The sequence below is a fragment of the Hemiscyllium ocellatum genome (genome assembly GCF_020745735.1).
Source record: "Hemiscyllium ocellatum isolate sHemOce1 chromosome 27 unlocalized genomic scaffold, sHemOce1.pat.X.cur. SUPER_27_unloc_1, whole genome shotgun sequence".
Lineage (NCBI taxonomy): Eukaryota > Metazoa > Chordata > Chondrichthyes > Orectolobiformes > Hemiscylliidae > Hemiscyllium > Hemiscyllium ocellatum.
The window spans coordinates 5,030,049-5,045,189 of NW_026867476.1; the positions used below are offsets into that span (position 1 = coordinate 5,030,049).

General features: G+C 45.7%; 1 protein-coding gene across 1 annotated transcript in view; it reads right to left on the bottom strand.

Annotated features, from left to right (window-relative positions):
* Positions 1 to 700: 700 nt before the first annotated feature.
* Positions 701 to 15,141, bottom strand: part of LOC132807084 (zinc finger protein 345-like) — a 60,604-nt gene continuing 46,163 nt past the window's right edge. The window contains exons 4-5 of the mRNA XM_060821386.1: positions 7,114 to 7,185; positions 701 to 5,018 (exon numbers count right to left, since the gene is read on the bottom strand). Of these exons, the coding sequence (XP_060677369.1) occupies positions 4,306 to 5,018; positions 7,114 to 7,185 (785 nt within the window). The 3' untranslated portion in view covers positions 701 to 4,305. The remainder of the gene's footprint in view (positions 5,019 to 7,113; positions 7,186 to 15,141) is intronic.

A 15,141-nucleotide genomic window follows, 5' to 3' on the forward strand; every position in this document is an offset into this window, starting at 1 on the left:
TTGCTCGCACAATCCAAAGCTGTGCAGGTCAGGTGAATTGGCCAGGATAAATTGCCCATAGTGTTAGGTGCAGGGGTAAATGAAGAATGGGTTGCACTTCGGCGTGCGCTTGTTGGGCCGAAGGGCTTGTTTCCACGCTGTCAGTAATCTAATCTAATCGTTATAATTGTACCAGCTTCCAACACTTCCTCTGGACACATCCTGTGCACACACTACCCTCTATGAGAAACTTACCACTTTAAGATCCCTTTTACACTTTCCCCCCCCTCACCCTAAAACTGCGCCTTCTAGTTCAAAACTCTCCCACCTTGAGGAAACTACCTTGCCTATTTACGCTATCGATGCCCCTCTGGATTTTATAAACCAAGAGGTTAGCCCTCAGCCACCAATGTTCTGGGGAAAATAGTTCCAGCGTATTCAGCGTCTCCCTCTAACCCTGCAACACTGGCAACATCATTGTAAATGTTTTTTAAACCCTTTCAAGTTTCACAATTTGTTGCAAACACGTTGAGTTTGCTCAGCTGATGGGGGAGAATTTTCTGCTTGAAGTATTGTCTGAAAGAGCCCTCCCCTGTGCTGTGACAGAGCCACAGTGACTCTCAAAATCCTGACAAACTCCATTATAAGTCAAATATTTATTTCGGAGAAGCATCTCAATCACATCTGTAAATGGAGAGTGTGTTCAATAATGCGTCATGAATAAATGTTCCATCCATCTTTTATTATGAAGTTTTACTCATACATCTCAAAACAGAGCATACGACCCAGTCACAAGTAGCCTATGGGAATATAAGACACCACTGGCAATTTACCAACCAGGACTGACTTTGCACAGAAAACAGACATTTTATCTGAATAGGGTGCCTTTCATTTTAAGATCAGGTAAACTTAAGAAGCATGGTGTTGGCTTAGAATTGAGAGATCCTTGACAAAGAAAGAGCCAAAATCTTCACTGTGCCACTATTATCAAATTGGAATGAAGGCTGGATAGGCTGGGATGTCTTTCCGCTAGAGCAGAGGAGCTTGAAAGGCGATGTTTATAAAACCATGAGGGGTGTAGATAGGGTTAATGGTAGTTGTCTCTTCCCGAGGATGGGAGATTTCAAGTCTAGGGGACACATTTTTACAGTGAGATTACAACATTAAAAAGACATTTGGATAAGTACATGAATAGGAAAGGTTTGGAGGGAAAAGGAGAGACTGAATAGGCTGGGGTTGTTTACCCTGGGGTGTCAGTTGCCTTATAGAAGTCTATAAAACCATGAGGGGTATGGATAGGGTAAACAGTCAACGACTTTAAGTGGGGGAAAAAAAAAGAAGAGTCCAGAACAAGAGGGAACAGGTTTTAAGTGAGAGGAGAAAGTCTTAAAAGGGACCTGAGGAGCAATCTTTTCATGCAGAGGGTGGTGTGTGTATGGAATGAGCTCCCAGCAAAAGCAGTGGAGGCTGGTACAAAGTCATGTAAAAGGCATCTTCATGTGTGTAAGTATAGAAAGAGTTTAGAGGGATATGAGCCAAGTGCTGGCAAATGGGATGAGATGAGGTTGGGCTATCTGGTCAGCATGGACAAGTTGGATTGAAGGGTCTGTTTCTGTACTGTGCATCTCTATGACTATTACTACTGGATCCAGACCTGGAGTAGGCAGATGGGACTAGTTTAGTGGGGCATCATGGACTGGTTGGACCGAAGGGTCTGTTTCCGGGCTGTATGACTCAATAGCATCAAATGAATGGGGATCAATCCCAAAGAGATGATAAAGGCTTCCACCTTAGGCTGGACCCCTTCCAGCTAACTAAGAGCAGTGGGGACTGTGAGGTTCAGTACATCAGTCAGCCAGCAAACTCTCTCTGGGAGACTAATCTCGAGAAAGGTAGCAGTATCCTGTTCCATTAGCTGGATTGTGCATCCAGTTTGGAGTAAGTCCTATATTTCTGACAACATAGATAGACAGGACAGTGAAGGCAGCTTTTGACACATTGGCCTTCATCAGTCAAGGCATTGATGATAACAATCAGGAAGTTACGTTGCAGTTTCAAGGACGTTGGTGAGGCCACACTTGGAGTATTGCGTTCAGTTTTGGTCACCTTGCTATAACAGGGATGGTATTAAACTGGAAAGAGTTCAGAAGAAATTTACAAGCATATTGCCAGGACTCAAGGGTCTGGAGTTATAGGGAGAGGTTTGACAAGTTAGGACTTTTCTTTAGAGCATAGGAGACTGAGGGGGGACCTTATAGAAGTATCCAAGATCACGAGAGGCATGGATAGTGTGTGTGCACTCCGTCTTTTCCTGGAGTTGGGGAATTGAGGACTAGAGGACATCAGTTTAAGGTTAGAGGGGAAAGAACATGAGGGGTAACTTTTTTTTAAAACACCGAGTGTCGTATTTGTATGGAATGAGCTGCCAGCGAAAAGTGGTTGAGGCAGGTACATTAACAACATTTAAAAGGCATTTGGACAAATACATGGAGAGGAAAGGTTTAGTAGGATACGGGCCAAGTGCAGGGAAATGGGGTTAGTGTTGATGGATATTTTGGTCAGCATGGATCGGTTTGGGTCAAAGAGCCTGTCTCTGTGTTGTAGGACTCTATGACCTCTTTGTCGCTCCGACAGTTTTGAGTTTCCAGGTGAGCATCTCACTAAATCATGCTGAAAAATATCCGTATGCTTTCCTTTATTGGTCAGAGTATTGAGTACAGGAGTTGGAAGGTCATGTTGCAGCTGTACAGGACATTGAGTTAGGCCACTGTTGGAATATTGCATGCAATTCTGGTCTCCTTCCTATCAGAAAGATGTTGTGAAACTTGAAAGGGTTCAGAAAAGATTTACAAGGATGTTGCCAGGGTTAGAGGATTTGCGCTACAGGGAGAGGCTGAACAGGCTGGGGCTGTTTTCCCTGGAGCGTCAGAGGCTGAGGGGAGACCTTAAGAGGTTTACAACATTATGAGGGGCATGGATTGGGTAAATAGACAAAGTCTTTTCCCTGGGATCAGGGAATCCAGAACCAGAGGGTATAGGTTTAGGGTGAGAGGGGAAAGATATAAAAGAGACCTAAGGGGTTACGTATTCATGCAGAGGGTGGTATGTGTATGGAATGAGCTGCCAGAAAATGTGGTGGAGGCTGGTACAATTGCAACATTTAAGAGGCATTTGGATGGATAAATGAATAGGCAGGGTTTGGAGGGATATGGGCCGGGTGCTGGCAGGTGGGACTAGATTGGGTTGGGATATCTGGTCGGCATGGACGGGTTGGACCGAAGGGTCTGTTTCCATGCTGTACACCTCTATGACTCTATAATTCTGACGCAGAGGTGTTGGTGTTGGATCGGGCTGGATCAAGGTCAGAAGTCACACGAAACCAGGTGAGAGTCCAACAGGTCTATTTGAACTCACGAGCTTTCAGAGTGCTGCTCCTTCCTCAGGTGAAGTGATGAAGGAACAATGCTCCTAAAGCTTGGGATTTCAACTAAACTTTGGACTGTAACCTGGTGGCATGTGACTTCTGACATCTTCAACTCTGGGTTTGTGTCGAACCTAATGGGATACTTTGTTTAACTCAGTATATTTAAACAGTATCACTTGGAGGGAAGCATTTGAAATCTTTCAGGACGTGAGCTCAACAAGATTGAACTTTTCAAGGTTACTTGGACTCAACGGTCCAACTCATCCATGCTGACCAGATATCCTAAATTAATCTATACTAATTTTCCAGCACTCAGCCCATATCCTCTAAACTCTTCCCATTCATGTCCCCACCCAGACGCCTTTTAAATATTGTAATTTTACCAACCTTCACCACTTCCTCTGGCAGCTCATGCACCACCCTGTGTGTGAAACTGTTGCTGCTTAGGCCCCTTTTAATTCTTTCCTCTCTCACCATAAACCTCTGCCCTCTAGCTCTGGACTCCCCCACCTCCAGGGAAAAGACATTTTCTATTTATCCTAACCATGACCCTCATGATTTGATAAACCTTTATAAAGGTCACCCCTCCACCTCCAATGCTCCCGGGAAAACAGCCCCAGGCTAATCAGCCTCTTCCTGCAGCTCAAATCCTCCAACCCCCAGCAACATCCTGGTAAATTATTTCTGATGGAGAAGTCAATGTTTTGGTAGATGAAGAAGGGTTAATACTCAAAATACTCATTACTCCATTTCCTGGTGCTGCCTGGCTTGCTGTGTTCTCCCAGCCTCCTGCTTGCTGAATTTGGATTCCAAAGTCCAAAAAAAGGGGGGGGGGCAGTCCAGCACAAAGAAAAAGCCCACCAACTCTACCACGGCGCCCACTGTCAGAGCGGGCAGGAGGTTCAGTCCTGGGGGTGGCCCACAGCAGCATCACCAGCAGAATCAGATTGTTGAGAACGCTGGTGCCCCCGCTGGTGCTTCCGCAAGTTGCAGGACACCGTGAACCTCCGCCCGCACTCAAGACAGGCGAACGGCCTCTCCCCAGTGTGGACACGCCGGTGTCCCAGCAGGGCAGAGGACTGGGTAAAGCCTTTCCCACACTCGGGGCAGCTGAAGGGCTTCTCACCTGTGTGAATCCGCCGGTGGGCCAGTAGGTCAGAGGAATAGCTGAAGGCCTTCTCACACTCAGGGCAGCTGAAGGGCCTTTCCCCTGTGTGGACCCGCCGGTGCTTTATGAGGGTGGAGGATTCGCTGAAGGCCTTCCCGCAATCGGGGCAGGGAAAGGGCCTCTCACCAGTGTGGATCCGCTGATGGGCCAGTAGGTGGGAGGAGCTAGTGAACCTCTTCCCACACTCAGGGCAGCTGAATGGCCTCTCCCCGGTGTGGACCCGCCAATGGACCAGCAGGTTGCAGAAGCGGGTGAAGCCGTTCCCGCATTCTGGGCAGCTGAAAGGCCTCTCCCCAGTGTGACTGCGTCGATGAGTCTCCAGGGCAGATGGGACACGGAAGCCTTTTCCGCAGTCGCCACACTTCCATGGTTTCTCCACGGGGCGGGATTCCTCAGGTTTCTCCATGGGCAAAGCTTCAGCCACACACAAACGTGTGTACAGCCCCCCTCACCACCGCAATTCCTCTTCCCAGGCCGTATAACTGTTTCAGACTCCACACTCAATGCGCTGCAACAGTAGGGTCTCTCATCCAGTCCCACAAATGCCGAAAATGTACTGAAACAAGAACAAAAAAGCTTTGCTCCTTCTCACAGAATCACAGTCGAAAATTGTTGCGATCCCAACGCACTGAGTGACTGTCAGACATTGATGTGAAAGTGAGGATGTAGACGCTGGAGAGTCAGATTCGAGAGTGCAGCACTGGAAAAGCTCAGCGGGTCACGCAGCATCCAAGGAGCAGGAGAGTCAACGTTTCAGGCATAAGCCCTTCATCTGCTTATTTTGAAACTTCCGCCTTCAGATCTTCAAATACTCTAAAAAAAGAGTTTACAAAAGTCATAACTGTCAATCTGGGATAGGGAGTTGGACCAGGGACGGGGTGGGGGGGTAGTTGAAATTAGACCTCAAGGTATTGACACCGACAACCAGAGAGAAACTGAATATACACACATGGCAAATGTTAGTGGCAAGCCAGAGTCAGCGTATACAGCACAGAAACAGCCCCTTCGGTCCAACTTGTCCATACCGACCAGATATCTAACCTAATCTAATCTCATTTGGTCAGCATTGGGCCCACATCCCTATCACCCTTCCTATTCACAGATCCATCCAGATGTCTTTTAAATGTCATAATTGGACCAGCATCCACCACTTCCTTTGCCATCTCTTTCCGTGCATGCACCACCTTCTGCATGAAAAAGTTGCCCCTTAAGTCCCTTTGTAACAATACCCTCTCCATCTAAACCCTTTACACAATGGCACTCCCAGTCTATGTTTAGAGTTAAAATCCCCTACCATAGCCACCCTATTATTCTTGCAGATAACTGAAATCTCTTTACAAATTTCTTCGTCTGTTCCTGCTGACTATTACATGGTCTATAATACAATCCCAATAAGGTGATCATCCCTTTCTTACCCCCTCAGTTCCACCCAAATCACCTTCCTGAATGTACTCCTAGGAATATCTTTCCAGAGTACAGCAGGAATACTATACCTTATCAAAAATGCAACTCCCCTTCCTCTCTTCCCTCACTTTCTATCCTTCCTATAGCATTTATATCCTGGAATGAAGAAGGGCTTGCTTCTGCCTGAAATGTCACTTCTCCCGCTCCTCGGATGCTGCCTGACCAACTGTGCAATGCAGCGTCACATTTTTCTGCTCTAATCTCCAGTATTTGCAGTTCTCACTTTCTCCATATGCCAATATAACACTTTAAATAGTGTGCCTTTCTGCTTTTTTTTTTCCACAGCAAAGAGTAGAATTCCTCATTGTGGTGCTGCATTTGGCACGTGTTTGCCGATTGAGGCACTGACCTGTACCAAATTTTCCAGAGTCTGTCCCCTCCCTGAATACACTACCTTTCCATGCAATTGCTGTAAATAAACAACTAAAGCCCAGAATGAAAAAGGGGTGAGAAAAGAGAGTGCTGTACTCACAGATGTTGGATAGAGGAAGGAATTTGCAGTCTGAGGTAAAGCTCATCTCCATTCAGAGAGAGAGGTGCAACAGTAACAAGTTCAGAACCTCATGGTCCAACTTCCGCATTTAGACAATAGCGGGGCTCTAATTGGCAGGAGGACCAGACTCCTTCCGGTCCTCCGGGATTCTCCATTGGTCCATCAAGAGGAAGTCGCGCGGCGCAGCCGCGGCTAGCGCTACGCATGCGCACTACTTGGCTAACACTAATGAACTTGCGCAGTGCTTGCTGACACCGAGGAGCATGCGTAGTAAAGCCTTTTGGAGATTTTACGCGGCCAAATCCCAGCTAATGGGACTTGATTGGGTTAGGATATCTGGTCAGTACGGATGAGTTGGACCGAAGGATCTGTTTCAGTGCTGTGCAACCCCATGTCTCTGTGGGACTAGGGCGTCACTGGTTAGACCAGCATTTATTGCCCGGAAGGAGCGGGGACTGTCAAGAGTCGAACTCACTGCTGCGGGTTTGGAGTCATAGAACATGACAGCAGCAGAGCGCGGCGGGAGTGAGGCGGGAGCGCAGAGGCTGTTGGGAAGGTGGGTGAACGTTCTATTTCAGTTCTTACCTCGAAGCCAGCGGGCTTCCGGCAGCAGAGCGCCAGCCGGAGCTGGGCGGAAGTGACGTCGGAGCGCAGAGGCTGTTGGGAAGGTTATTAAAGTGGGTGTGTTCCCTTATTCAACTGAAATATTGTCACTTCCGATTCTACCCTCTCCCTTTCAAACTGCAGCTTAAAGCTTATTTTGTTGTGGTCACTACCTCCTAATGGCTCATTTACTTTGGCCAAGATTCAATGGTGTGATACCCTAGCAGGGATAGCAACAATGGCAGGTATTTCTGGGTATAGTGCAGAAGATGCAGGATCAGGTCATTCCAAAAAGGAAGAAAGACCCTAAGGGGACGTCACGGTGGCACAGTTTGCAGTTAGCACTGCTGCCTCACAGCGCCAGAGACCCGGGTTCAACTCCCGCCTCAGGCGACTGTCTGTGCGGAGTTTGCACGTTCTCCCCGTGTCTGCGTGGGTTTCCTCCGGGTGCTCCGGTTTCCTCCCACGGTCCAAAGACCTGGGGGTCAGGTGAATTGGCCATGCTAAATTGCCCGTAGTGTTAGGTGAAGGGGTAAATGTAGGGGTATGGGTGGGTTGCGCTTCGGCGGGTCGGTGTGGACTTGTTGGGCCGAAGGGCCTGTTTCCACACTGTAAGTAATCTAATCTACTGTAAGTAATCTGTATGTAATCTAATCTAATCTACTGGGAGGCAGGGGTGGCTGTGGCTGACGAGGGAAGTTAAGGACCATATAAAGACAAAAGGGAAAAAGCATCACATAGCAAAGATGAGTGAGAAATCGGTGGATTGGGAAGCTTTTAAAGAACAAGAAGGAAATACACCAAGAAAAAATAAGGTACGAAGGTAAACTGGCCAAAAATATAAAGGAGGATAGTAAAAGCTTTTTTTTAGGTATGTGAAAAGAAAAAAAAGGTTAAGACTAAAATTGGGACCTTGAAGACAGAAACAGGTGAATTTATTACGGGGAACCAAGAAATGGCAGAAGAGTTGAGTTGATACTTTAGATCTGCCTTCACTGGGGAATTCACGATCAATCTCCCAGATGTAATAGTGGCTGAAGGACCTGAACTGAAGGGAATTTATATTAGGCAGGAAATGGTGTTGGAGAGACTGTTAGGTCTGAAGGCTGATAAGTCCCCATGACCTGATGGTCTGCATCCCAGGGTACTGAAGGAGGTGGCTCTAGAAATTGTGGATGCATTGGTGATCATTTTCCAATGTTCTATAGATTCAGGATCCGTTCCTGTGGATTGGAGGGTGGCTAATGTTGTCCCACTTTTTAAGAAAGGAGGAAGAGAGAAAACAGAATTATAGACCAGTTAGTCTGAACTCAGTGGTGGGACAAATGCTGGAGTCCATTATAAAGGACAAAATTACGACACATCTGGATAGTAGTAACAGGATAGGTCAGAGTCAGCATGCATTTATGAAGGGGAAATCATGCTTGACTAATCTTCTGGAATGTTTTGAGGATGTAACTCTGAAGATGGACAAGGAAGATCCCAGTGGATGTAGTATACCTGGACTTTCAGGTAAAGTCCCACATCGGAGGTTAGTGAGCAAAATTAGGGCACATGGTATTAAGGGCAAAATATTGACATGGATTGAAAATTGTTTGGCTGACAGGAAACAAAGAGTAGTGATAAACAGCTCCCTTTCCAAATGGCAAGTGGTGACAAGTGGTGTGCAGCAGGGATCGGTGCTGGGACCGCAGTTTTTTACAATGTACGTTAATGGTATAGATGAAGGTATTAAAAGTAATATTAGCAAATTTGCTGATGACACAAAGCTGGGTGGCAGCGTGAAATATGAGGAGGATGTTAGGAGAATACAGGGTGACCTGGACAGGCTCGGTGAGTGGGCGGATGTTTCTGCTGATGGGTGAGTCTGAACCAGAGGACACAGTTTAAAAATAGGCCACTTAGAACAGAGTTGAGGAGAAACCTCTTCATCCAGAGAGTGGTGGGTGTATGGAATGCTCTGCCCCAGAAGGCTGTGGAGGCCAAGTCTCTGGATACTTGCGAGAAAGAGTTGGATAGCGCTCTTAAGGATAGTGGAATCAAGGGTTATGGGGATAAGGCAGGAACAGCCATGATCATAATGAATGGTGGTGCTGGCTCGAAGAGCAGAATGGCCTACTCCTGCACCTATTGTCCATTACAGCGCAGTACAGGCCCTTCGGCGCTCGGTGTTGCGCCAACCTGTCATATCAATCTGAAGCCCAAATATGTGGGGCAGACCAGGCAAAGGATGACATTAATCTTCCCGATAAAAGACATTAGTGAATCGGATGGTCTTCCCCCTGAAAATGATTTCATAGTTAGATTCTAAGCTTCAGACCTCTGACCGGATGAAAATTCCACCATCTGCCACGGCGGGGATTTGAACCTGGTTTAAATCGTCCAGCCAATAATAGCATGAGACTGTCGCTACTTCAATCCCTCCGTGATGGCACATGAACTCACTGGTGCTTGCGCAGGTAGGAGGAGTCAATGAACCCTTTCCCACACTGAAAGCAGGTGAATAGCCTGTCCTTAGTTTGGACCTGCTGGTGGATCAGCAGATCAGCTAACTGAGCAAACCACCTCCCACACGCAGGGCTGTGAATGCACCCCCGCCCCGAGTGGATCCGCTGGAGTGTTCACAGGTTGCACATCAGACTGAAGCCTTTCCAGCACTCGGGGCAAGTGAACAGCCTCTCTCTGGTATGAACCCCCTGGTGTGTCAGTTGGGTGGAAGAATCGATGAATCTCTACCTGCACACAGAGCAGATGAACAGTCTCTTCCTGTTGTGAAAGCGTCTGTGGGTTTTAAGTGCCGAAAGCGAAGGGAATCTTTTCCTAGCGTCCCCACATTTCCATAGTTTTTTTTCATTTTTTGAGCTTTGGTTCTCCTGGTGTTGCTCTGGGTTTGCTGGCCAGCTGCAATTCAAACAGAACAGGTACACAGTCTCTAGTGGTGTGATTTTGATCCCCCAAGCTGAGTACTTCAGTAAAGTGCTTTTCAGTCAGTGCCTTGAATCTCCCTGACTTGGGTATCTATTTCACAATGTTCTTTCTGCCACACCAGTGTCCAAAATCTCTGGAGCACACAGAAACAAACATTTCTTCTTGATTTAAATGGCTGCTGATGTTCAAGTTCCAATAAGTCAAGTGGCTTTGTCAAAAGTTGATATTACACTTGGTTTCAGATTTCTTTCTGCATGTCTTCCTCTTGATATCCTGCAGAAAAATTAACAAAATAAGTACTGTTAAGTAACCATAGCATAGGCACCAAATTCCTGCAAACTGCCAGGTGCCTGCTGATCACATGTTATCCAGGGCACCAAAACCTGAAAACTGTCATGCAGCCGGCCAGCCTTAAGAATCACCTAAGTGAAGCTTTCCTCTGTACACAATGACCTGGAACCAGATGCTGTCAAAGATGCTGCAAATGGAGCTGAATCAAGGACATGAAAATGAAATATCAAGGCCGCTTGAGAAAAGAAAGCCATTTAAATTGCTGAATGACTTCCTTCTACCCTTGTTGTGGTTCTGCTCACCGAGCTGGAAGTTTTTGCTGCAAATGTTTCATTCCCTGGCTAGGGAACATCATCAGTGCTGTTGGAGCCTCGTGTGAAGCGCTGCTTTGATGTTTCTTCCGGTATTAAACATCAAAGCAGCGCTTCACACGAGGCTCCAACAGCACTGATGATGTTCCCTAGCCAGGGAATGAAACGTTGGCAGCAAAAACTTCCAGCTCGGCGAGCAGAACCACAACAACGGATACCCGAGCTACAAATCTTCAATCAGATTCCTTCTACCCTATTAATAAAAAAGATGACGAAGTATATAATGTTATTAGAAGGTGAAACATATTAGCCATGAAACTTTTACAACAGCAAATAATATTAGATTTGAAGCAACATATCAAGCAACATATATGTACTTTTTATATTAATGTGCTAATCCCTTAAATGCTGCTCAGTTCCATGAGAAACTACCCTTTTAATTGTGTATGTGAGGAAAGAAGCAATCCATTTCTCGGGTGCAAAATGTATTCAAATGAATGTGTCAAATTAAGGAAAAAAGTGAAAATACATTTGAGGGACAGAGAGCATCTGAGCACCTTTGCAGAGTCTAGTTTTTAAAATTGAGAATAGCTAAAATGATATATTCAGAAACATTATGAAAGATGTTCAACTTTATAGAAAAGCTGTAGACATCTTTCTGAAACTTGCACAGTTGAGGATAGGCTGTAAGTTGTGGATGGCCTATGTGAAATTGATTCTGACCATGCAGAAATAGAACCATAGAGTTGTAAAGTATGGAAACAAACCCATCGGTCCATGCTGACCAGGTATCCTAAATTAATCTTGGCCCATATACCCATCCAAATGCCTTTTAAATTTTGTAATTGTACCAGCCTTCACCACTTCTTCTGGCAGCTAATTCAATACATGCACCACCCTTTACATGAAAAATTTGCCCCTGAGGTCCTTTTTATATCTTTCCCCTCTCACCCAAAATGAATGCCCTCTAGTTCTGGACTCCCCCACCCCAGCAAAAAGACCTTGTGTATTTAACCTATCAATGCCTCTCATGATTTTATAAATCTCTAGTAAGGTTTTATAAACCCTCAGCATCCAATGCTACATGGAAAACAGCCCCAGCCTATTCAGCCTCTCCCTGCAGCTGAACCCCTCCAACCCTTGAAATATATTTATAAGTCGTTTTTGAACCCTTCCAAGTTTCACAACATCATTGCTACTCATGATTAATAGGCTGTGAACAATCTATTTTGTTCAGGGCATAAGAAGGGGCATTTGTTGAGGCGAATTAACGTTCATGCTTTTTTTTTCTGATCCTGAAATCCCTTTTAAATCTTTCCCCTCTCAACCGAAATCTAACTTGGGACTCCCCTATCCCCTGGGGAAAAGACATACAAAAGTTGAGTAGTCAGACAAAATGCAAACGCAATAAAATGTCGAGCTACAGGTTTTAAAAAAAAATGTGGCTTCAGCCTCCTATAGACATTCGGGTACAAAATCTTGTCAGCAACACCGGCATCTCCACAGACCACACTGCGCATACTCCTCGGTGTCAGTAAGTGTTTAGCGGGTGTCAACAAAAATTGCGCATGCTCATAGCTGTCCGCAATTACGGACTGCGACCTTCTTTTGATGGACCAATGGGGAGCTCTGGATGACCGGAAGGAGCCTGGTTCTTCTGTCAATCAGAGCCTTGCTATTGTCTGAATACGCGAGTTCGACGATGAGCTTCTGATGTTGTTCTTCTCTGAATAAAGATTGAGCTTCACCTCAGACTGCAACTTCTTTCCTCTGTCCAACGTCTTTGAGTACGGCACCTTCTTTTCTCACCTCCTTTTTAATTTTATTTTCATTCTGGGGTTCAATTTAGGTTTTGCAGCAATTTGAAAGGAAAGGGAGTGAATCCCGGCGAGGGGAGAGACTCTGGAAAAGTTGGTCCAAGATTGTGTCTCAATTAGCAAACACATGGCAAATGTAGTAGCACAATGTGCTGTTTAAAAAAAAGGCAGAAAGGAGACGCATTCCTTAAATGGTGATATTGGGATGTGAAGAAAGTGAGGACTGCACATGCTGGAGATCAGAGTCGAAAAGTGTAGAGCTGGAAAAGCACAGCAGGTTCAGGCAGCATCTGAGGAGCAGGAGATTCGACATTTCAGGCAGGAGCCCTTCATCAGGAATGATGAGTTGATGTACAAACAGGCCTCAGCGTCCTTCTATATCAGCAAGCAATGAGCAAGGCAAGTGATACATTAGCAAGAAGAATTGAGTTCAGAGGTGGAAATGTCTCCCTGCAGTTAGTGGGGGGGAGGGGGGGTCACTGAATATATTCAAGGCTGAGTTCATTTGAATTTTCGACAACAAGGAAGTGGATGGTTATGGGGGGAGGCAAGAAAATGGGTTTCAGACCAGTATAGAACAGTTAGACAATCAGACAGTGCAGAAACAGACCCATCAGTCCAACTAGTCCATGCTGACTATATTCTCAAACTAAACTAGTTGCGCTTGCCAGTGTTTGGCCCATTTCCCTCTGAACCATTCCTACTCATGTGCTGATCCAAATGCCTTTTAACTGGACATACATCCACCACTTGAATTTATTTATTGTCACATGTACTGAGGCACAGTGAAAAGTGTTGTCTTGCGATCAAAAAGGCAGATCACATAGTTAAGTAGCATAGATAGTAAATAATAGATAAACAGCAGCAAAAACAAAAACACAGGTTCAGGCGAATGCTGAGAGTTTGAGAGTCCATTCAGTGTTATAACAATAGTAGGGTAGGAACTGTTACAAAACTGGCTAGTGTTCAGGCTTCTGTACATTCTCCCCGATGGTAGAGGTTGTAGAAAAACATTGCTAGAATGGGATGGATATTTAAGAATGCTGGCGGCCTTCCCTTGACAGCAGGCCTGGTAGATGGATTTTATAGATGGGATGTTGGTCTTTGTGATTGTCCAGGCTGACTTCACCACTCTCTGTAACCGTCTCCAATCTTGAATGGTACAGTTGCCATACAGGTAGTGATACACCCAAGACAACTTGTTGTGGATGACCACTCCCAGGAGCTTGACACTCCTCACGTCCTCTGTGCTGTTAGTGTGTATGGGGGCATGAGTAACATCCTGCCAAAAGTCAATAATGAGTTTCTTGGTTTTGCTAGCATTGACATAGAGTTTGTTTTCAGTCCATCATTTTTCCAGGTCTTCCACCTCCCGTCTGTAGTCTGAGATTCGAACAACAATGGTGGTGCCAGTGAATATGTAAATGGCATTAGTCTGGTATTTGGTGACGCAGTCATGGGTATACAGTGAGTACAGTAGGGGGCTGAGTATGCACCCCTGGAGGGCTCCAGTGTTGTGTTAGTGAAGATCAAATGTTGTCCCCAGTCTTCACTGATTGTGGCCTGTGGGTCAGGAAACTGAGGATCCAGTTGCAGAAAATGGGGCTTAGTCCGTGATTCCAAATTTAGTGATCTTTCTCGAGGGGATAATAGTGTTGAAGCCTGAACTGTAGTCAATAAGTAGGATTCTTACATATCTGTTCTTGGTGTCAAGATGTTCTAGGGAGGAGGGAAGGGTAAATGATATGGCATCTGATGTGGATCCAATTTGCCAATAGTGGGGCAAGAGTAGTGGGGAGGCTGGAGTTGATTAATGCCATGACCAGCCTTTCAAAGCAATTCATGACTACCGAAGTTAGGGCAACTGGGCAGTAGTCATTGAGACGTGCTGCATGAGTCTTCTGAGGCACAGGGATGATGTTGGCCCTCTTGAAACTGGCAGGGACAATGGCCTGCTGCAGGGAGAGGTTGAAGATGCCCGAGAAGACCTCTGCCAGTTGATCTGCACATGCTTTGAGTGCACGGCCTGGTCCTACGTCTGATCCCATTGCTTTCCTTGGATTCACACGAAGAAAAACTGATCTGACCTCTGGACTTTCTCTGGACATTCATTCTATACACAAACCACTCCCTTAAAAAAAGGGTGCTTCTGATGTCATTTTAAAATCTTTCTCCTCTCACCTTAAAAATTTTCTCCCTAATCTTGAAACTCACATCTGCGGGAAAGGACATCTCTGTCCTTCGTGATTTTATAATCCTCTGTAAGGTCACCTCTCAATATCCTATGCTCCAGTGAAAAAAAAATTTCAGTTTATCCACCCAGATGTAGGTAGATTAATATCCAGTCATGATCTGTTGAATGTTGGTGCAGGCTCGAAAGATCAAATGGCCTACTTCTACTCTCAATTTTCTCACCGTGTCCAGGACAGCAAGAGACCATAAGACATAGGAGCAGAAATTAGGCCAATCAGCCCATTGGGTCTGCTCCACCATTCAATCATGGCTGATAAGTTTCTCAACCCCATTCTCCAGCTTTCTCCCCATGATACTCAAGAACCTATCTGTTTCCGTCTTAAATATACTCAGTGACTTGGCTACCGCAGCTTTCTGTGGCAGTGAATTTCATAGATTCGCCACTCTCTGGCTGAAGAAGTTTCTCCTTA